Below are 24,020 nucleotides of genomic sequence, written 5' to 3'. Positions count from 1 at the left end.
TACATTTGTGGTCAACAGGGAAGGTGATATGGTTTATTTTGTCTAACACTTTAACAAGAGCAAAAGATTGCCACAGTTTATTTTAAATTTTACAATTATTATTTTATATTTATTTTTATTGTTCATTTTAAAATAACACTAGTCACTTAAACTTATAAATTGTAACTAAAGAACAATTACAATAAGTCAAAAATGATACATTAACACGTTTATACATTTACCACTGCTGTGGTCTTTAGGGTTTTTGCTCTAATATACTACGTAATAATCTCACCTTTGGTAGTAGAAAGTGAGGATTTAAACTGGATAACAATAAGAGCTTTATACACACCCTTCAAATTATCTTGTCCTGGTACTAGTAATCTAAGTGAAGAATCATGAAAATCCTTCTATATTTAAAGCTCCATCAAGGTCAAAAATAGCTCTAAAGTAATAATTTCGAACGAGACAAACTGACTATTATGGAACTAAAACTAACGTTTTTCTAAACTTTATGTAATAATTTGTATAGTTTTAGTGGTATTCCTTATTTGGAAGCATGTTAACATTGATAAAAACTTGCGTGAGAGAAAAACAAATTTCTATAATGCAAACTTTTGGTCAATTTGAATTTTCAGAATTTTGTCACAAAAATCTCAGTTCTCTATGAGAAGAAAATTACCATTGATAATGATTAGTTTGCTTCCTATGATTATTATGAAAACCTACATAAAGTCCTAATACCTATAGTATATCTGGTGCTTTCTTACCATTTCTGGGTGAGTAGGCAGATGTATTTACATGTAAATACTTGATAAAGATTTCTCAACAAAAACACATCTCTAAATATGTACATTTACATACTCGATGTTCACAAAAGATGTTGCAACTAAGAAGATATTATATCGTAATAAGTTTCTCGGAATGATCTAATCATATATGTAATTATATTTTTTCTATATAGTCTTGACAGATGAATTTAAGCTCAGCGATGATATGAAGTTTGAACGATTTTTCCTTAATTTTAATGCCGGAGGCAGAGTCAAACGCCCATTGGCAGGATTGGACGTAGACGCTCATTACCCCAATTTGAAGGCAAGTTTCAGCCTCGCATCAGGCATCTAAGCCAGCTCTGGATTTTGCAGCTTTGTGCATATATCGTTATTTTTACAATATAGATATCATATAATTTAAATAGACAACTAGATAATAATCTATCAGTTAATATAAGTTCCTATTGTCTTGTCAAACCTTCTATAGAGCGACTTGTCGAAATTCCCCATTAGAAATTTTTCATTCCGCACTCATTTGCATTTAGTAGTGTTCGCTTCTATTACCGTGAAGAACTGCTATATAGGCGACAAAGCTTCTAAACTAATATCATCACAAATGGAAAAATCATCAGCTCTAAGTACACTAAACATACGCAGCAACAAATGGCAATTAGGGTTATCTAGGTCTCGTCGAGTTTTTTGGGGCTCTGAATAATCTGCAATTACGTTTCAAAGTCTAAAATGAATGACGCCACGAAACTAGCACCTACCCATTATATAGTAGCTGTGTTAAATAGGCGACGTTTCTGCTTAGTCCTTTTTCTCATCCTCAGGGTCTTTGAGAGTGTGCCATTGCGCGATGGGTCTGCGCGGCGATGCCAGCATGTCTGACCAATGGCGGAGCTCCGTTCCACTCGCATTGTAGCCCAATACAACTTTTCCTATAGGTTCAGAAGTGCCAATTCTGTCGTAGTCCACCACTGTGATGACCAGGTTCACTTTCTGTGGGGATTAATAAGTAAATGTGACTTCAGGTTTGGTCAATTTCTACCTGTATTTGTTCGAAAGGTACTTCGAAAGTAAATGATTCATTGTAGTAAGGATTGAGAGTGCATTTCTTGATGCTAGTCTTCTTCTTCTTGAGCCTCTTTCCGTTTTGCATCAATGCGATCTTTACGTAAGGGTCTGCAATTAGGAGGTTTTAGTAAGCTCAAGCAGAGTGGAGATATAGTTTTGACTGACCGGATAATCCACCAACGTCCATTTTTTTAAGATTTTTGGCTTCCAGGATAACGACAGTTAGTTTTCCAGCAGTGGGGACGTATCTCAGGGAGAAACAAATGTCTCCCAACTTATTGTCCTGCAATTAGTTATGGTGGAGTAAGCCGAATTAAAGCTCCTTAGTATGCAGTTTTTAACACATCTAAATCTCAGTTGTCACATTTATATTTAAAAACTGGCATTGAGGTAAAACACAATAATGCAATTGTAGTGAGATGAGGACATTGCAGAGTTTCATGTGCAATTAAGACTTAGGTGTTATTAGGGGGCAACAAACACTGATGGGTACACTGAAAAAAAGGGTTTTAGCAAATTAAATCGTATCTAAAATTTGTCTGCATTGTAGATTGAGACACCCAGCTCAAACCAGCTTATTTTCATAAAATCATTCACTCAAGAAACAAAGTTTTATGACAAAAATCTATCACAGTACACCATAGACATGTTCAGCAAAAGATGATGAATTGATTTGATCGTATTGGTATGTGAAAAAGTACCTTACTTCGGACATGTTAGTGGCACCAAAACCTTACTATAGCTCGAAGTGTTTATCTGGGGAAACAAAGCCAATGTCTAAAGTTTTAGTCTGTAGGAACAACCTAAAAGCATCAGCTTTAGGCTTTGTTTCCGCAACTAAAGCTCCAAAAAAAGAGGAAATGTACTGTGCTGTTTATCTAACTAACGGTGCTGGCATGCTGGAAGAAAAAAATTGGCATACACACCAATATTTCAATTGGTATTTCACCCTAAATCTTGCTTTTACAAAGTACATGGACGGTGCATAATATATAGCAGCGTTCAATAAAAATGGAAAGTCTTCGTATCAATCTATTTAAATCGACTTGAATGTTGATTTATTGAACACTCTTTAAAACACCAGAAACTTAACTTTTACCGACCAAGTTAATTAATGTAAACTCTCAGAAAAATCAGCCAGAGATGCAGATGCCAACAAAAAGAATTTCATGCAGAAAATTGTATAGAAATAAGATCAGTATAAACAAGATGGTGCGAAGTTTGACTAGGAGAAATTTGAGTAGATTTGTTTGTATCCAAAATATTCTTTAGTTTATTGTGCTTTGGACTAAGATTTTTTAAGCTACTTACAATAATGGAGACCTAGAAGGTGCCGATTTTATCTTTGCAGTAAATAGTATGTATGGGGAAAACACATTGTCTACCGTGTGGTTCTAAATTGACCTCCCCCCTAACTTTTCAACAAATTATTATTTTTTAAAAATTTAAAAGTAGCATTCAATAGGACAACAAACAACTTTTTTTCACGTTTTTTTTAATGTTGCTTGCATCACCGGTAGCGTAAAATTGATAATTTTTTAAACTGAAACATAGAGCAAGTGGTACCTCAATTTAAAGGTCTTTCAAAACTACATTCAATAGTGATTTCGGTTCAAAATCTATTCGTTAGTTAAAAAAAAAACAGCTATAAAATTTGGTAAAAAATGTAAACATGTAAATACAGACTTCGATAAATAGTACGTAAACAATAAAAAAATTTGTGTGTTGATAAGAAGTTGATTGTTTTTAATTTTGGTTTCACAAAAAATTTTTGGTTACTTTTATTTATTTTTTTAAATAAATTTTTACGTTTTTTTTCAAGCTAAAGACTGTTTCTGAACACAAAATAAGAAATATACCAATTTTCCATCAACACACAAGATTTTCATTGTTTACGTATTATGTAACTGATTTTGTATGGTATGAAAAAATTATAGCCATATTTCTCGAAAACTAATCGGTAGATTTTGAATCGCAAAATACCATTGAATGTAATTTTAAAAAACCTTTAATTTGAAGTGCCATTTAACATATATTTCAATTTGAAAAATCGTCTATTTTGGGGTGTCTGTGACGTAGGCAACAATTAAAAAAAAAAAAAACGTCAGAAGATTATATTTTTGTTATATTTAATACGACTTTTATATATTTGATAAACAATAATTTGTGATAAAGTTATAGGGGGTGGGAGGGGGGAAGGGGGGGGGGGAGTGACAATTTAGAGCCGCACGGTATAAAAGGTATAGTATGTGCTTTCGACGGGTTGGCGATTTGGGGTATATATTTTTGCGTTAAAAGCAGATGTGCTAAACGCATTTCGTAGAAAAAGTACCTCGAAAAAGGCACTACATCAATTATAGTTTCTGCGCTAGTTTGATGGTTAAAGCTTTGATTGACTTCTCTTGGTGGCGTCAGGTTCACGGCGAAGGAACGATAGCGGCAAACACGCGAAAAATCGAACAAAACCAATTTTTAAATCGAACTTTCAGCCATTTCCTTGAATTTCCAGTTTAAAACTTTATGAGAAAACTTTGCGGAAACTTCTATTAACAAAGTATTCGTTCAAAATCGATTTTTCAGCATCAAAAAATTGAAAATTTATCATCAGCAGTTGGTTTTGGTTAATATTGCAGTCCACCATGAAGTATCCGTTTCTGTGTTCTGGGAATTTCAATAACCATAAAGGACATGAAGTCGGTTAAATTACGACAAATCTGCGCATTTTGGAGTTCAAAAACGTGCCACCTTAAAATAAAAGAAAATCCGATGGTTTTCGGAGATTTTCGAAAAAATCTAAAAATGTGTAAAAAGGTTTTTATTTTTTCGTCAGTTTATTTAACAGGGTCATTCAGAATTATTAACACTTAATCAATGTGATTTTTTTCCACGTGTTCATGTCATATTTAAAATGCGATGTTTCGATTTTTCGCAATCTTCATCAACTTTGTTTTTTTCTTATGGACGTCATGTTAAGCTTTCACGTTTTTAAATTCAGCTTTTTTTCTGATTACTATTATGAATTACGTGTTGGAATTCAGACTTCCGGTTTGGTACCAATACAAAAAATTTTGTTTTGGCAAAGAATTCCTAGAAAATAACATCCACGCTTTTGTTTTATATAGATACTTTCGATAATTTTATTGAATTTGGCTTCACGTCAGGTACAGTTAAAAAATGAGGGTAAATTTCTGAACAAAACGTCTCTATCAAGTGGAAAAACACGAGATAATGTTAGGAATTGTGCTTTCCATAGAAATGTACAGCAGTACTTAGAAAGGCAATAATCAGTAAAAAACATTTTCTGTTTCTTCATAGAAACTTAGTCAAGTTTGGTACTATGTCTAGGTCTCTATTTCCTGGTAGATTAGTTTCAAACAATAAAGACACGTTGGCCGGCATGTTTACCGGACCTTTCCTCATTTAATTATTGTTTATGGGGAATTTCATTTATAAATCTGTACCCACCGATATTAACAAGCTGCGAAAGAACATCATGACAGCTTAAGGACCAAAATTCGAATAAGAGACGTTTTAGATCAATGTAGAATTTAAGAAGGTGCATAGAGCAGTATTTGGAAGCAAACTTGTCGAACATCTTTTATAATTTTTCTTATTTACTCGTTACTTATTTTATTATTTCCAAAGCATTCTGCGAAAATAGGATTTATATATCTACCAAACTGCAAGACCGAAGCTTAACATGCGATAAATCATTGTAATTAGAACAAAAGTTGATTTTGAAAAAGTAAAATCCAAGATGGCGCTTATAACAAAACACATAGTTGATGGTTACCGAAAATTGAAAAGCCAAGATGAAGAAGAAGAAGAAAAGTTACAGTGACGAAATGTAAATGTCAATCGGTTTGAATTACTTGACTGAATAAAATTTGGAAAATTTTTTTTAAAATCTCAAATTTCAGTTTTTTTCGAAAGTCATGGGAGTTTTGTAAATTTTAAGACGGCATTATTTCATATTGCGCCACTTTGCCTAAAACAACCGACCTCGTATGTTTTATGGTTAGAGAGACTCCCATTATCGAGCTCCAGAAACAGACACCTATGACTGAATATCCTGAGCAAAATTACATTCTCCATTTTATCCAGATATTTTTGTATGTGTAGTTTTCAATTTCTTATTAAAAGAGGGAAATATTGAAAAGTTATGCATTGAAGTGTTTGGTCTGTTAAGTGTCCATCAGAAGACATCACTGCCTAATCGGGCTAAAACAGAATAATCTCGTTTTAATAAGGCCTAAAGTGTATGTTTTGTAACCTTAAATTAATGATCCCTAATTTATGTGATTAATTAAATGCAGACAAGCCAATATTTTAGATACAATTTTTATAGCATGATAGGTATAAAATTGTGTCGATATCAACATGAATAAATATATTTGAAAAGGTTTAGAAAAATATGCAAGAAGAAGGGCCAAAGTCTTCGCCAAAAAAATGATCGATTAGCAAGGAATTTTGCCCCTAACTTTTAAATTAGTTAACACTACAATGTAATAAGTTAAGAGGCAAATAAGCACTATAAGTTAACTTTACAAATTGAGCTTAGATCGGCTCATCTAACGCTTATTTGCTGTGACATAAATGAGGAGGTGATGCAAGATCTCCCATTGACGCAGATGGGAGATCCAGCACTGAAAGACCATAAATGATGAAATATACTTACGTGAACAGTAAAGTGATCGTATTGGAAGCAGATCATGCACAAATGCGCCGGGCACAACCAGAAACACAGCCAATCAAAGCAGAACGAGATAATATTAGGAAAAAGAGAAAATATTTTACGTCAATATAAAATGTCCACTGCTTTCAGTCACAGAGTGTAAACTTGTATAACTTGGCCAATTTAAAACGCAGTTTTATAGGAAAATGTTAAATTGACCAGGTTAATGTGAAGGGTCGCGTCTAGGACAGAGTCTTTCGTTTCTTAGACTGCTGTAACTTTTAAATATTAAGAAAAAGCAACTGCACTATCAGTTAACAAGTTTAAGTCGCCAGCTTTAAAGCTTCTGAATGAAGAGTCTACTAAAAAAAAGTTGTGAGATGCCTAAGTCGTTTCGAGTGCAGTAAATATATAATATAGGAAACGTTTGATCTACTAAAGTCAAAATTACAGCGATTGAACGAGATAATCAAAAATTTGATGCAACTGCCTACGCAGTGAATACATAGAGGACAAAATAAATTCATTCTTTATTGAATTACATATTAAAGAATCCTCTTCTCGACGTGAACTTTAATTTTTATTTAGGCATCTTCTACATGTCAGTGAAATGTGCAAGGTAAACCAGAAAGGGCAAATTGCGTAATAAAAAACAACCAATTTACAGCTTGTCCGGTTTTCGTTGGACAGCGGCTGTATCTCAGTAAGTAGAGCAAGTAGCAACTTCGGAAAAGAAATTTATTACTAATGTGACTATGAGAAATCTCGGGAAAAAATTTTCAGCTTCGTGAAATCACCGTTAGGGGGCGTAGTAGGGACGGTAGTTCCTTAAAATCGACAAATCTGTACTAAGTCACTAGTTAAGTAACACATTTTAATTTACTATCAATAAGATTACATCATTCTGAAACTTTTTTGTTCGACACATAATTTCATAACTTACATAATAAAAGTGAGGGAAGCTGATAAATCATTTTAAATTCAAACAATCATATCTCTGTTTCTAATTATCCGATTTCAGTGATTCTGTACTTCATTGTGAAGGAATTATAAGCCGATTTAATATCCACATTGACCAAAAATCCATAGTCTAGAACAAAATCGCTAGAGGGCATTCTTTCAGGTAATAGCGGTTTTCTTCATTTTTCTTTAATAAGTCAAATGGAACTATACTATTTTCATAAGCCCATCTTGTAGAGCTTTAAAAAACCTACACTTTTCCCGAAAGGCGCATTTCAATTCAGTTATTTATCAGTAAGTCAAAAGCGAAAAAAAATATTGAAATGCGTCTTTCGGGAAAAGTGTAGGTTTTTACTAGTGACTTAGTATAGATTTGTCGATTTTAAGAAACTACCGTCTCTACTACGCCCCCTTACGGCGATTTCACGAAGCTGAAAATATTTTCCAGAGATTTCTCATAGTCACATTAGTAATAATTTTTTTTTTGCGAAGTTGCTACTTGCTCTACTTACCCAGATACAGCCGCTGTCCAACGAAAACCGGACAGGCTGTATGTTCGTTTATCATCAGTTGGAGTCGGAACATGGGAATTCTGCAAATGCGAAAATGATCGCATAAGTTTTAACATGGGTCCGACATAGACCACCAACGAAGTGGGCGGAGTCAGTTCAGACCCAGTTGCAGATCTCTTGTGATTTTAGGACTTTTACTGACATGTTTTAGTAATTGATTAAATAAGTTTCGAAGCTTTATTTATTTCTAAGTTGTCATACATTTCCCCATTATGGCATAACTTAAGTACTTCATGTATGAATACGATGATATGGATTCGCTGATATTTGTTTGTGATCTTTTGGTGAGCCGAAGACTAAAACGATTAGTTTATCGTTTAAAAGGACATCGGAAAATAAATAAACTGATCAGTGTGGGTGAAGCATATGAGGAATTTCGATTTCAACGGGCAGAATTATCGTGTTTTGGATTTTTTGCTCTTATTTGTATATGCAGCTGGTTTTTGCTGTGATGTAAAAAAAATCTATCACCGCGGAGGAAGCGAAATCGGTACGAATCTAAACATCTACAGAAGTACGAACTCTAACTGGATCGATTCCGCCCACTTTGTTGCTGGTCTTTGTTGGAGGCATATTAAACCTTATGCGGTCCTCCTCCAACTTGTACAATTATTATGTTCCAACTTAAGCCGGTGATACCTGTATAAAATTTCTTTAGAGGCCCATTTTTAAAATTTAACACATTTAGGGCCACACAACTCATAATTGAGGTCCGAAACGAGAAAAAAGGAAGTCTGAATATCAAATTTTTGGAATAATTTATGTCTAATAAAAATGATTAAAAAATTGAAAATTAAAAACTATTTAATTAGATGTTGAAAATGCCTACTTCAGATTAAAATGGATGCCTCCGCCCCCGAGCCCGAGTATTACCGCGTTTGTCATCGTTCTGCCCTACAGTGAGAGAGGTACGAGACTGGATCAGCAATGGGTGGAAAACGCGAGGGGCAAATGCTGAGGGCAAATGGGTTAAATTTAGAGAAGTCCTCAAAACAGGACGAGCAGGAAAACGAATTGAATGACGTCATATGGGCCAAGTGGCGAAATTCAACTGGAGGACTGCCAACTCACACCAACCCACAACCATAACCTAATCTACCAATGAATTAGTCCTACAAACTTTCAATGTAAACCTGATTTTTATGAAAATGCAAGATGAAATAAGAATAAGTGCGGATTGCTCAAGAATAGCGAACATCTTGAAGTAGCCATGCAGAAAGTAACATAGGGTGAGTTGGTTAGAAATTAGCAAAAAGATGTAGCAATTGAAGACCAGGGAAAGATCAGAGCAAAAACAAAAGTGGGTAGGTGCTTCAATGGACCCCAACCTACCGTATCACCAGAACACCAGTGAGGCACCTTTTGAAGGCTTTTCGTAGTGACGAAAAAATCAAGTTCAGGTTAGTCACAGTCTGAGACATGTAGAAAAAGACTGAGCATCTTTAATTGGTACCTACTTATGATACCATTTCATAAATTATGACTTGGACTCTAAATGTGTTAAGTTTTTGGAATCTCTAATTTATGTTGTTGACACGATCTCTTCGTTCTAGTTTACCCTGTAAATTTCATTATTGAGAAAAATGGTAAAATAAAAATATAAATAGACGTCGAAAAGGGCATATAATTTGATGAACAATGATTTTATCTCATTTTGCATGTATACACTGCGGGAAGTTTCATTAAGTAAATAATCATATGTTGCATAACAAGTGCATTGAAAATTATCGATTCATTTTATGGTTATGCAGATAAATATAATTTACAAGTTAAAAAGCACGCATGGTGACCATGCGCTTTTTTCTGATCCAGATTGGACTGGAATTATCTAGAATTTTCGATGTACAAGTTGAATTTGGGAGAGAATTTCATAACTCAAATGGTACGCATTTCTGACATCTTCGTAAAATTTTTGACTCGTAGACATTCTGTCACGAGTCAAAATTGTCAGATCCTAGTATTGCCAGTATGGTTATAATTGTCATTTAGTAAAAAAATACCTTATTTTTGAGTGTAGGCGACAAATCAAATTTTTACAGTTGCATCAAATTCTGAAAGTTCTGAGGCATATTATGGTATATGAAGAAGATGGCAGAAATTGTCAAGTTTATTAAAGTGTGTACTTTGCTGCAAACAACATCTTTGGTCCGAACTGGGTGTAGGTTGTTCTATGCCACCCAAGATTATTCAACAAGGGTATTAACGAAATTGCGTAGAAATGTAGAATGTGAGGAAGGAAATAAAATGATATCACCTGGCCACCTTCTCCTTCGACGCTTTGCAGTTCTCTCCATTCTTCGATGGTCTGTGCCAAATCTATCTGACATAATGGAACTTTCACCTCTCCAATCTGATCGTGCTTAGAGAAACGATCAAAATCGAATATGGCAAACACCAAAGTCTTGTTCATTGCCTCAGCGTAGGGAATACCCTAAAATTGTCGATTTTATGGTGAAGACATACTGTGTTTATAACGTTACGCCTTATCGTATTCGAGTTACCTTGAAAACGAAGGTTTCATTGAACACGGGATTGAGGGTTTTCCTGTGGACTTTGGTTTCGAATTTCTTTTTTTTATCTGGAAGAAGATAGACCTTGACGTAGGGATCAGAGGTACCTCCCATGTCCAGAGCAGGAAGGTCTTCAGCCTGGATTACCGTCACTGATAAGCTGTTTTGATTGAAGTCGTATTCAAGCTGAAATACGAAGAGTTTTAAATATAGCCGGAAAACTGATTATCTCTCGAAAAGCAGTGTCGTATAATAACAAAAGAAGCAAACCTCCATTACGGTATAGCCTTTGTTTCGTTTCCCATAACTCAGTACGAAGGTAAACATTACCCACGCAGACAATAGTCGCTAAAACCAGTGCTAACACACTCGTATTGTTACGGGTACTTAACATACAAGTGTGTTAATTAGTGGGAGTTTGCGAACGAGTCAAGTGAAGTCCCGCAATATGACAGGAGTTACAAAAAATAGCATTTCTTAATGAATTAAATATATGATTTTTCTTAATTTTGCCGTTCGATGAAAACATCTCCCTAACACATATCCCTTATTCAAATATTTCTTTTAAATAACTATAAAAACTGATTTTATTAAAAATTTTTCCCATATAACTTTCCATGTTACTCATGTAGCTTGCATGAGGAAGGCATATGTAAGAAAAGAGAAAACGAAGGAAAAAGAAGAAAATTTTATATCTACCAAAAATATACGTACGAATGCAAACAAATCTAGTTTGATATTTAAATTGACACTTCTAAAGCCGTTTGTAGTTTCGAAATGGTTTACTTTTTTCAACAGACGATGGTAAGTTATAAGGAAAAAATTCACTTTTTTTAAATGATGATAAAAAGTACAATATACATATGTTACATGCAAGTTAAAATTATTAAAAAAAATCTTGTATCAAACACATTAGGAAACCACGACATTATGTAATTCGTACCCTTTTCACAATCGGAAATCTACTCGTTATATAAATTAGCATTTTTTCCAACTTGGTTACTACTCAAAATTGCCATTTTCACTAAGGGAAAAAATATTGAAATAAGAACTTGAAATGGCGATGGACAGTCTCAATAATAAAACAAATGCATAAATAATTTTTAATTCACTGACTAAGAAAATAAATAAAGCACAAAATTAAACAAAACTGGCTTAAACTTCCTTGTTATCGCTATACCTTAAATTGTAGTTTTCCAAGTTTCTGAATCTCTGGTTTCTCGCCCTCATCAGGTTCCTCAGCATTCGCCGTTAGTTCGTCCATGTCGGGCTGTACCTAAAAATAACAATGCTCTGTAAAATGAATAAAACTTTGATAAAATACATTGTATATCTGTACATCTCAACCTGAAACCGATCGAATTAAATACCTGCTCCTTGTAGGAAGAACCTAATAAGTTAATCGATTTTAGGTCTGCCCCTTTCATGCCCTTTTTGTCCTTCGATCGCCGCTTTCGGAAGCATCTTCTTATGCAGCAGAAGCATATTCCCAAGATTATCGCACACACAGCTACAAAAACGTTTAAATACGCTAAATGTAAAAAGGTTAAAAACTTTACCAATAAGAACGGTAACTAATTCCCATCTCTCCATATGAGCCTCTTTGCGGACGGTCTCCAGGACGTCTTTCACCTCGTTGGTAACGCTCCCCTCGGTGGGTTTAATTTCTGTAACATACAACAGCACGTGTGTGAAATCCATGCACGAGAACCAGGCCCCAATCACACTGTATTGAAACAGGGGGTACCATTTCAAAGTGTGAGGGCCCTTTTCCTCAGAATTGTCTTCGTTGTCGCTCATTTTGGGATGTGCAGTGTAAGTGTGCTGGTTGAGTTTAAGCTCTTGTATAATTGCAGTGTAATGAGTGTGTTTAGTGCTTCTTTACTTTACCAGGGGAGATATGCGGGCATTTTGAGCCAAACGATAGATTCGAGTTTGTCTCGACCAGGCCTGGTAATCAAAAAAAGCTAGACAGGGACAAAGTTCGTTAAAATTTGGTCTACTAATTTTAATGTTTTTTGACCAATTATTATATAAGCATTACGTTAATCTATTTAGTTGTTTAACAACAATGGCGTGGATTGTAACAAGCAAATTTAATTAGGGAACATAAATGCATTGGTAGGTCAATAAGTATTCTTTGAACCTATTAAGTGGATCCTCTACCCAAACGCCAAATAAGTAAAGTGGCGAAAATTCGTAGCGAAGGTCGTTCAATCCATGGTACCATTCTAAAAAATCCAAAGTTCTACCATCACATGCACTTTTACTAAGCGACACTAATTATAAGTGTTAATTATAGTGAATAGTGTTCGAGTCTGTATAATATTAATAGTGTGTGCAACAAACGCTTAGTAAGTTTTACCTCTACCTGGTACCGATGGGGTTGTACGACCGTGAGATGGATGATATGATCTATTATTAAAGATATGAGGACCTTCTCCCGATACGCCAGAGGGAGGCCTCGTACTCGACACATCCAACTTCGTATCCGATGGTTTAGGGAGCTCCTCGGTGGTGCCACCAGTCTCGCGAGGGGGTTCAGGCACCGCCCTCTTGTGGAGGTTGCTTACGCGTGGAGCCATTTTGGTTCTAAAACAAGAATTTAATTTGAGTATTGCGCAAATTTTTAACTGTTTATGCTGAAAAAAGTGGCTTCTTTTTTCAGCCTAAGCAATTCTTACTATTACAGTGTATCCCACCATTAATGATGCACAATTAACATATAGTTTCGTTAAGTAAAGGATAAATATGAGAAACTCTGTATAAAAAAAGACAGTGCGTGCCTGCATGGTCATTATTAGAGCTACCCTCTATAATTGGTTAAATGTGCGAAGGTAGATTTGTTATTTTTCGAAATATTTCTTCCCGACCAAGAGAGATTGCGAAAAAATGCCTTATTCAAGCTAAAAACAAAACACTAAAATGTCAAGATCTGATAATGTCATTTTAGGACCAATGGCGTGCTCGCGGTTTGCGGCCATTATTTTTCATCGCTCAATTGTTTTATAACGGCGATTGTCGTGAATGCAAATGTCATTAATTAAATTCCATATTTTCGATTTTCTTCCCATTGGAACTAGGTAAAAATCTTTAAAAAAAAACCTAAACTTTTATGGTCTTTTGGTTTATTAACACAAAAGGGAGAATAAATTATTTTACGGAGTACGTAAATTTTTATGAAAGTGCCTCAGTTGGAAGCTAAATTTAAAGCCTCAAAAGTCAGCTTGTTAAGCTTTCACCTGCAATTGGTTAAAGGTGAATAGCTTATCACAATTTAAATTGAAAAAACATGTTTCACCAGATTATTTCCATCATTAATTACCCCATATAAACTCAGTATTTAATTACTCTCTTCCAAAGAAAGAAAAAAATGGCCGATTTTTGAGCTTATTATGACATTTCGCAGTGCCTTAGACAAAGATGCACAGCAATAGGCGGCCATATTCTGGCAATTATTTAAGCAAAATGAATTTTTAACTATTTTATATTTGAGAATTTATATGATTATGAGCACACTGTATATTTCGAACCCTTAAACTTCATATTTTCCCTATATAGCTTTCAGTAAAGTCTAATGATATTAGACATTATTATTTGCATTGGATTGCTGTTACATCTTTCTTGATTCTACCGATTTATGACCTCCGGTGTAGAAGCACCATTCGATGTACGCTTCGATGTAGATTTTCCAAGCAAATAGAATGTCTGTGTCTTTGCAGCGTGAAGATTCTGCTGAGTACTAGCCTAATCGGTTTGTCTCCTATTGATGGCACTTGGTGATGGCTCTGGACGTTTGGAACACAAATTAATATTTGTCTAAAACGACAATTAAATTACTTCCACAATGCCTCATCCTCATTCCCTAATTGGGTCATTGATAAAAAATCTTTGTTCTTTGTTGTCAGCTTAACCTCAGGAATCCCGAACCTCTTGGTATTAAGAGGTCGATACCATCTCTGCATGAAAATTCAAGAGGTTTTTTTGGGGAAAATCGATATAGTTCACTGACAAAACTAGCATCAAACGTGGCCCCCTTCTTGCAATTGCACTTCTGCTGATTTCGCATGAAACCTTATTAGAAGCTTTTTTCATCCTCACTTTCTCAAGTTAAACGAATTATTGTTGTCTTTATAATATATCTTACTTATGTAAGTCTGAACGTACAAGAAGTTACAACACCTACCTTTACGGAGGCTTTACTACTCCTTGATGAAGAGGTCTTAGAAATGTCGCAACATTATTCTTGAGATCTGGCACGAGTTTCACCAATTTTTCTTGGATTTTCAATCGAGATTTTCGGTTACGCGTTCGACGATTAACAGCAGGCAATATGGCTACCGACAGCACCCTGCCAGACTCTGGAGATCGATACCTTTGCTGCTTTCACGCAGGACAGCTCTTGGAGAGATTTTCCACTTTTCCACGATTTATTACGCCACGGTTAAATCAAGGCCTTTAATGGCGTTTCTGTGTCGAAATCTTTCGGCTATAGCAAGCTCAGCGCGGAATATGACTATGGTGATGATAAAGAACCAAAACTCATTTATTACATATGATTAGGGGTGCGTGGGTAGCTCCAACGTAATACTCGCAAAAACTGCTCTTATCGTAGTTTTCAGGCGCATGGTCCTGTGGGAACTAATTTTTTTTTATAATTTGTCAATGATCAGAAGAAGTGGGCGGGATAATGTGGGTAAGCAAGACTTGTTTAGGTCTTGCTGGAACTGTTCACGATAAAGAGAAATATGTAATTGATGAAATGTCTAATACAATCAGGTTCATTTTGAGGTCTGAATTAAAGTTAGTGATTTATATCATCATCATCATCATTTCTCCCTCAAAGGGAGAGTAGTTAATGAAACAAAAACTCTGGCTGGATAAATTATTGTTAATATCCAGGCTTTTGCTATTGAATCTAACTGGACACCTGTAGATGGAGCTAATGTTCGTACATATAATCCTGTAATCTAGACACTGCAGCTACCCTGCAAATCAATGTTCCATTCAGATAGTTTTCTGTATATTTTTACTTCAATTTTCCTTTTGACACTAGATGGCAGGCATTACTCATTGATAAAATAACTGAATTTGGAACACGTTAGCCCAAATTAGTATTATTACGACTATTGTTACTGCTATTATTACTATTATTATCGTCATCATCATTATCATTGTTATTATTGTCAATAGAATTATAACTAGAATTAATGCATAAACAAAAAAGGTTACCTTCCACCTCTGACTTAAACTCAAGTTTCAGAAGTATCAAGGATGATTAAATTATATTATTTATGTGTAATAAGAAAAAGGACACTAATGAAGCAGGCACAAATACGGACATGTAGAATGTGGTTTTTTCGTCACTGTGGCCAAAAAATAGATTTTATTTAATTAACTCAATTTTATACTTTGTCTTAAGTGGTTGAGTTATAATTCTTTTGAGCTATATTTCTTATTTTATTAAACACTGTAGAATATAAAATTAGGTTTCATTCTAAAAAAGCAAACCCTCCACATAAATACAGGGTTTCGTAAATTAGTAGGGCAATCTGCTAACCATCGATTTCTTGAGCGAAAATAATTAAACTTTCCATATGCAACTTTTTTCTTTGGCATTTTATACTAACTGTACAAAGTGTTGAAGTTATTAAAATTGTTAATGACTTTGGTGTTTATTGATATATTTTAATGACATTTTTGCAGTGATGCTCAATTTGCTGATTTGAACTTTTTGTATAATTTGGAAAAAAAATTAAAACCAGAGTGGGGAAAATGGGGGCCGTTGATACACCCCCCTTCTCTCCTTACTTTCTTTGCGAACGCCAATGGTGTACGTATTTATTTTTTAAATTAAATGTTCCTTTATGTAATTTTTTTTAATTCTTGTAAAACTTTAATTTACCGCCTACTTTAAAAGATATTCCAGCTTATTGTCTCTTAATAAGTTATACAAGGGTTTAGGTATGCATTCAAGAAGGGGGCAATTAGGTATATTAAACATTTAATTTAGGTTCATTCAGGCCATTTAGTTGTATTTTTATTTATTTTTAATTTTTCAAAATTGTTTTCCGTTTGCGGAAATGAGGCAATTGGCATAAAATTGGATAATAAATTTGTATATAAAATGAATACATATATAATAAAGTCTAGAAGAAATATCAAATATCGTGATTTTAAAGATGCATTCCCGATATAAAAGAAAAGTGGGTACCATGTATTGAAAAACAATATGCTGGAATATCTTCTAAAGTAAGCGGTAAATTAAAATTTTCTAAGAATCGAAAAATTAGGATAAAGGAGCACTTAGCTTAAAAGACTAAACATGTTCCCCATAAGCGTGCGTGAAAAAAAAGTTGATGAGGAAACATGTCAGCAACCTCCCATTTTCCCCACTTTGTTTTCAACATTTTTTTACTGAAATTATAGGAAAAGTACCGCTCATCGGACTATTTATCACTTTAAAATATGTCAAAAAACATCGAAATTAGTAACAAAACTATTTTTTTTAACAACTTCAACACTATAGTAAGTATAAAGGGCCAAAGAAAACAGTCGCAAAAAGAATGTTTGATTATTTTTACTCAAGGAATCTGTGGTTAGTGAATTAGTGTCTACTAATTTTCAACACTCTGTATAGAAGAACACTGCGTTGAAAAGCACTTTTAAACATTGAAGTAATTAGAGCTATTTTTAAGATATTGATTCGTAAAGATGGTAAAAAATTGATGGTCGAAAGTCTTAAAGAAACCAGTTGCGGCTACTTGCGTTTATCTTCCTTACCTTTAAACTCAGTCTGAGGTGTAAGTTGCAAGTTTCAAATATAATATTTTTTATCTATTAAAATTTCCATTTTCATTTTTTAACTACAAATAGAGATGAAAGTATGCAACTGTAGTAAGCAGGCTTTCATGTGTTTAGTAGCTCATTCAAGGAAAACTGAGAACTTCGGGGAAATTAAACTCATTTGATGAGTACCCCGAAATATTCCGTGGTAATTACGAACAATTTTTTTCCCAGATAGATCCTGACACGACACTCGTAAATAAAACCCTATGTAAATAGTAGAGAGTTAAATTGCTCCAATCCCCCTTGTCAACATTTTAAAAAACTGTTAGACGGATTGCCTTTACCAACGATCTAGAAAAACTAGATCTAGATTGAACGCCATCATTCTTCCAAAAGTGAGGGACTTTTTTTTTTGTGAAAGCCGCCATGTATTAATGTCCCTATGATATTATTTTGTAATCAGAGGCATATCATGCACCGGTGTAATTGGGTGCAAAGCCTTTTTTTTAGCAAATTTTAAAAAAATTCCATTTTTGTATCCATAATACATCGATGCATTTCCTAGAGGATTGTCCTGTGCATATCTTGCGGCTGCAATTAACAGTAAATCGAGAAACTCATATCTATGAAAACTAGCCTCTTGACAAAAATAAACTCAACAGTGAAACCACCGGCGCACTAACAATTTTTTTTTTGGATATGTGTTGCGAAGAATGAAATTTTTTGAGCGAAACTGAAAGTTTTATGATATTTAATTAAAAGATGATACGAAATTAAAAATTTAAGGTGGCTATAAAAAATTAAATTAAATTTAAAAAAACGTGCACATTTTAACAAAACAGCAAAGTTAATTTCTCGTTTCTTTTTAATGTATACAAGCAAAAACAAAACAAAAAACTAAGAAGGTTTATCCAAAGAAATCCATTCGCCTCACAATAGGTTTGGAAGTAAACTGCTACAAAATATCTAAACAATTTTATTGCTATTTTATGAAAAAATATTGTCACTTGTAAACAATAATATAGCCGAAGTAGATTTTCACTATACATTTTTTTTTTCACATTAATTAGTTCGTCGGTTTTTTTGCTGTTGAGTTTAGTTGTAGTTTGCTTCTTCGCCGTTGATAAACTTGAGTGTGGTTTAAAATTAAAAGAAATTATAAATACACTTAATTAAACCCTTTTTTCGATATACCACAATGGCCCTGATTTGTTCTGAAGCTACGGCTACATCTGCTGCATGTGCAGCCTTAACCCTGACCACCTCCAATCTATCTAAAGGACTCGCCTGATAGTTTAAGCAATACTTACGATAAACTAGATCTTAGATGATGATTGTGGTTATTTACGATGAACTCTGACTCGATAGATCTGAATAAGGCTTAGTTTCCACCTCCCTATTGCTTGAACTTTCGGTACTTCCCCCAGGTCGTTTGGGGACGGTTTTCGCTAGGGAGTCGATAATTTACGGACGCACTGTTAGAGGTTACTACAATGTGGTGAATTTAGGGAAGTGCTAGATGGTGGTGAAAGACAGGGCGTTGACGGATAGGCTACTTGTGGGATTAGCATTCCTGAGGGACCGCCGTGTGGATATGTTGCGATTAAAATTAGCCAGTACCCTCTCGAAATATCTTTATATTTAACTAAAACCTGCTATAATAATGTTATGTTATAAATTTAATTTGATGTTATTATTACTTATAACGCATCCGCTTGCAATCGAATTCATTCTCACCAAAAAACCCCAATTTGGCGAGTCAAAACCGATTAAAATGATAATAATTCAAAGCGGTTTTCCTGTTTTTGTTTGTATTTAAGTACTGACGGTTGTACTGCTCAGTTGATATTATGCTAAAGCAAATTACTTTTATTATTAAATTTGGAAATATATTATTTGTTCCGGGTTAATAACTTGCGTAATTTCCATCCATCGGTGCATCCCCGATCTGCATTGAAACCGATGCAAACACATAGCTTTAAATATAAATTTTTGTTTATTCAAGTTTGAAATTTATTTATTTAATTTCATATTATGTACTGAATTGTTGTATTTGAAATCGCGCAGGGATTTTATTGATAATATTACTGGTGTTGCACGAGAGGCTTTTACTATTGTTTGTCATGATTCTGTGCATGTCCAAAATGCAGAACTAAATTATTATCTTATCGAGTACCTGCTTTCCCTTTTTATGTTCATGGCACGTTATTTGCATATAATCATTTTTGATGAATTGCTATTTTTCAAAGTCATATTTATTGCACACATTACTAACGATTCTCGAAAAGTCTTCTTTAAACATTTGACGAGCATGAAAACTTAAAAAATATCGTTCCTACCACAATAAGGTAAAATTGAAATATAAGAAATTTCATTAAAAATCTCATTTATTACTCACAGAACATCATTAATGTCCAAGGGCTTTAGCTATATCATGATAAGCTAAATGAGCCTCTCTTGCATACTTAACATCAGGAGTGTAGTCCGCGGGCACTGGAGAATCGTGAGCCACAACAACTGGGACACTAGGAGCAGCTACTCCGACAGTTGCCAAATGGCCTGAATGTTCATTTACAGGAGCAACGACAGGCACAGCTCGAACTACAGGTACTTCCACAGGCACAGAAAGGTCAATTGGAGCTACTGGCAGTGGGCCCTCGATGATTTTGAAGCCCTCAGTTCCTGCAGTGTATTTGAATCTTTGAATTACTCCGTTGGGGTCGGTGATGGAATACTCTCCAATGACGGATCCATCCGGGAACCGTTCTTCGGATCTAAAGGAGTCAGTGACATGGGAAAAAAATCTGTAGGTACCATCAGAGCTTTGAGTGACCGAGACATGAGCCTGTTGGTCTGGGAGAAGGCCCTCTGGACGCGCTACAGCTGAGGCCGCAATGCAGAAAAAGATCTATAAGAGAAAATTGCTGGAATTCGAAAAAAAACTCCCTAAAATTATGGGACTTACCAGAAATTGCTTCATTTTTTTTTTGTTGCTGTATTGAGACACGAAGAGCGAATGCGTGGTGAATGATGGAAGTGTGGGGTTTATAAGCAGAATTTCGAAGGTGTCGTATTAAAAATTAATTCGAATATAATGGTCTTCATTAAGAAATCACATTTTTGAGTCAATTAGCGAAAGTAAAATTTATGGGCAAATGAACACTTTTTGGCTGCCGTTATGCTGAGTCTGCGACATGGCCATATTTCAATTAACTGGTATTAAGATAAATGTTGTCACAATCTATCATTCTCTCGTGGCAGAATTTCCCGAGTTTCTTGAGGTGTTTGGTGCAATCTTGCTTTAACGAAAAGGAAAGTTACCGTGGGAGGAGACTTTAATGTAAATTTCTTTGAAGATCTTGTGATTTCCTTTGACTCCAAAGTTATTATTATGAACCCCCCTACTAGAAGAAAAAACCAATTAGGTAACTTTTTAGTTAACATTTAAGGCAATATGGTAGTCCAAACATTGAACCTCGACGTATTTGGTCGTAAAGCCATTTTCGGAAATAACCTGGACCTAAAAGACCAAAAGGCGATTGAATAAAATATTCTTTCGAATTTACACGCAGAGGTAAAAACAATAATTTTATGATACTTTTCCATGGATTGTTTTAAATACTGGCGCAATTAATTCAAATGGGAAATTTATGAGAATTGAGTTATAAAAATTGATTTCCCTATTAAGAACTCGATCAAAAATATTGAAATTTTTTTTTCCAGTTTAGACATGTCAGTTCTTTGTTTGAAGTGCTATATAAATCTAATAATTTATTATTGAGGCATGATGACGACGAATCTCCTAGAGCATACGTACTTAGTTTAATTTTTTGTTAGATAACTTAAAAGAATCTACTGAAAAAAAAGTGGGTATATCTCAGAGTAAGTTGCATTTTGAGCACCATGTACCTAGACTTTATTTTTGTGGTGAAAACTTTCTTACAGATTTTGTACAAATATGAGCTGGAACTTGCTGCCATAAATCGGGAACTATGATCTCTTAAAATAGGAGCGTTCCGAAAGGCGGAAAGACTATTTTTCATCTTCCGCATATTGTTTTGTCGTGACGACAAATAAATAATCTACACGGGAAATCTTGGGCGAGTAAGTTTTCTTTGGGGGCGACAGTTTTCCTGGAAACGTCCCGTGTGCGAACCCGGGTTCCCTGGTTTTGAAATATGGCCGCGACGTGCATTATACCGCTCCCATTGTCGCCACCCGAATAATATATTTTGTATTTATCCCGGCACTTGTCAGCTACAGCCATCATTCATCGTCTCCAAGAAAGAATTTCTCTTCGTTTTGGGCAAAATTTAGTCGCTTTAGTATTTTTATTTTCCTGTTGCTCAGATTTCCGCATTATACCTCGAACCTCTTAGAGCCGTTCCGGGGTTTTGGCTTCTTCTTTAACGAAGTAAAAACACTAGTTTAGCATAATATGTGAAACCCAGATCCGCAAGCTTTTTCAACATAAATGAATTAGTTGCTGAGAACCGAGACGAAAATATGCAAAGCACTTTTTCGACCTGGAATGGATGCTAAGTGCAGGACCGGATTTGACCGTAACTACAGGAAAATTGAATTAGTCCCAAAGAAATAATTGCGTTCGGATCCAGTCCTGTCCTTTGCTGTTTTGTTCTTGGCCTGCTTTGCATTAACAAGGGAAATCTAAATGTGTTTTTAATCCTTACCTTTCTCTCTCTACGTTTTAATGACCCAAAAAGGTACACAATATATTTGTTGGATATATTTTGGTTAGTCGCCATACGACCCCCTCTTAATTGGGACACATTGTATTTTCCGTTTTTTTTTTGTGGAGGGAAAGTGGACCCTCATCAAACAGTCCCAAATTTAATAAATAAAAAAATTACGTTGTCATCTATTTTTTTGTAAATATGTTCTACACATTTTGAAGCGGATGGTTTATTTCTTCATTTATTCTATTTGGGAGTAGCGCCTCACAGAATAATTTGATTGTCCGCCATTCTCAATCGAAACTAAGTGAGAACATTTATTTTTACACCTTAAGAGCGAAAAACTCTTCTTAACATTTCTGGAAAAATCAACATCTTCGAAATGTAGGAAAACAATTTTTAAATAACGCAAGTTGACCACTGACTAAAATGTATGGAACATGGATACCTAAAATGAGTGAATTGAGGAAGATTGAAAGTAGCCAATTGCAAAAAAAGGAAGAAATGTTGGGATGGGTGTAAGACTAAATTATTACGATAAGAAAAAACGATTTTGGGTTTTCAAATAAGGAAAGAACATACGGGAACATTAACTCAAAGTTTCACAAAATAATCAGAAAAATAGCGCTCTTGGCGAAATTCAGGGTTCAGTACTGTTTTTCGGATATTGGTCTTCTTTTGGGCAATCGATTTGACTAGAGATATACTGACCTGATGTGAGATAATAGAGTCGAAAGAGATATTTGGAGTGATTCAGTTGAGCAGGCATATTAGTTAATATATTGCAAATACAAAGATGAAGGATTTCTGATGAAACATCACATGCAGTGACTCACACAATTGTTCACACCTGCAAATAATTGTCTTGTGAACGAGGCTAAGTCCAAAAATGTAACATTTACTTTAAAAAAAGGGGACTGCCCCCCGATCACCCTGAATGGAGTCACAATTCCTCAACACGACTCAGCCAAATACCTTGGAATGCACCTCGATAAGCGACTGAACTGGAAAAGTCACATACAGTCAAAGCGCAAAGAGCTTGATTTGACTACGAAAAAAATGTATTGGCTAATAGGGCACAAATCGCAGCTCTCCGTAGAGAACAAAATTCTCATATACAAAGTTATCTTGAAACCAATATGGACCTATGGAATACAACTCTGGGGAACAGCCAGTCACTCGAACATCGAAATCATACAACGGTTCCAATCAAAAACGCTTAGGTACCTGACTAAAAGCCCCTGGTATGTTGACAATAAAACCATCCACTTGGACCTTAACATGCCTTGGGTTCGAGGAGAGATTGCCAGGTTCTCCCAAAAATACCAGGACAGACTGGACAATCATCCCAACCATCTGACTGGCCATCTACTCAGCGAGGAGACCATCACAAGAAGACTAAAACGATACAAGCCACCTGATCTGCCGGAGCGCTTTAGCAGCTGAAGATATGTGTGAGAACCAGTAATATTAAGTGACCAGCCATTGGGCATCTGGAGGAACTTATATTGTTAAGTTCCAATCAAGACACTATATCCAACCATTGCCAACGTCTTTCAGCGCATTTACTTATTGTTTTTGTACAGATTGTAAATAGATTAAAAAAAAATAATAATAATAATAATAATAATAATAATAATTGTCTATCATGAGTCGTTCGCAAATCCAACTTTTTGCAGTCTCCAATAATGACAACAGGATTGGTTCGTTCTAACCTGAATTAACCTGAACTGTTAGTAAAGAAGTATTCAGCATAAATCTTCTTTAGCTTTACATTTTTGAATTGAGCCAGTATGTTATGAGTCTTCTTGTGAGCAATTTTATAACTCGGGTAATTTCAGTGTAAATTTCATGAAACAAAAAATTATTAAAACATTTTTTTATCAGGTATTATTAATTTAGTTATTTTTCTTGTATATTGGAGATATTCTTTTTTTTAATAGTTCTAGTATATGCCTTTTCATTGCACTATGAAGCCATTGTCGAAATTT

At 34.8% G+C, this 24,020-nt stretch overlaps 2 protein-coding genes and 1 long non-coding RNA gene across 7 annotated transcripts in view; 2 read left to right on the top strand and 1 right to left on the bottom strand.

Annotated features, from left to right (window-relative positions):
- Positions 1-24,020, top strand: part of osi (orsai) — a 32,741-nt gene that overhangs the window by 1,094 nt on the left and 7,627 nt on the right. The window lies entirely within an intron of this gene.
- On the bottom strand, positions 64-14,879 carry Syt1 (Synaptotagmin 1). 5 transcript variants are annotated; one of them, XM_066289766.1, is made up of 11 exons: positions 14,733-14,879; positions 12,984-13,138; positions 12,106-12,213; positions 11,917-12,056; positions 11,727-11,822; positions 10,538-10,732; positions 10,291-10,467; positions 1,995-2,112; positions 1,804-1,937; positions 1,523-1,754; positions 64-1,468 (listed from the first exon to the last, which is right to left on the bottom strand). In XM_066289766.1, the coding sequence occupies exons 2-10, from the start codon at positions 13,129-13,131 to the stop codon at positions 1,563-1,565; spliced, it is 1,308 nt and encodes a 435-aa protein (XP_066145863.1). In that variant the 5' UTR covers positions 13,132-13,138; positions 14,733-14,879; the 3' UTR covers positions 64-1,468; positions 1,523-1,562. The 5 variants fall into 5 exon arrangements, with proteins under 5 accessions (XP_066145863.1, XP_066145858.1, XP_066145859.1 ...); XM_066289761.1 differs by lacking the exon at positions 14,733-14,879 and having other exon boundaries at positions 12,912-13,131; XM_066289762.1 differs by lacking the exon at positions 14,733-14,879 and having other exon boundaries at positions 64-1,459; positions 12,912-13,131.
- Positions 12,747-16,031, top strand: LOC136343205 (uncharacterized). Its single transcript, XR_010732755.1, has 2 exons — positions 12,747-12,900; positions 12,974-16,031. It is a non-coding gene; the product is annotated as an uncharacterized lncRNA (long non-coding RNA).

This window comes from Euwallacea fornicatus, chromosome 13, assembly GCF_040115645.1.
Source record: "Euwallacea fornicatus isolate EFF26 chromosome 13, ASM4011564v1, whole genome shotgun sequence".
NCBI lineage: Eukaryota > Metazoa > Arthropoda > Insecta > Coleoptera > Curculionidae > Euwallacea > Euwallacea fornicatus.
This window is presented reverse-complemented; position numbering and strand designations above follow the sequence as displayed.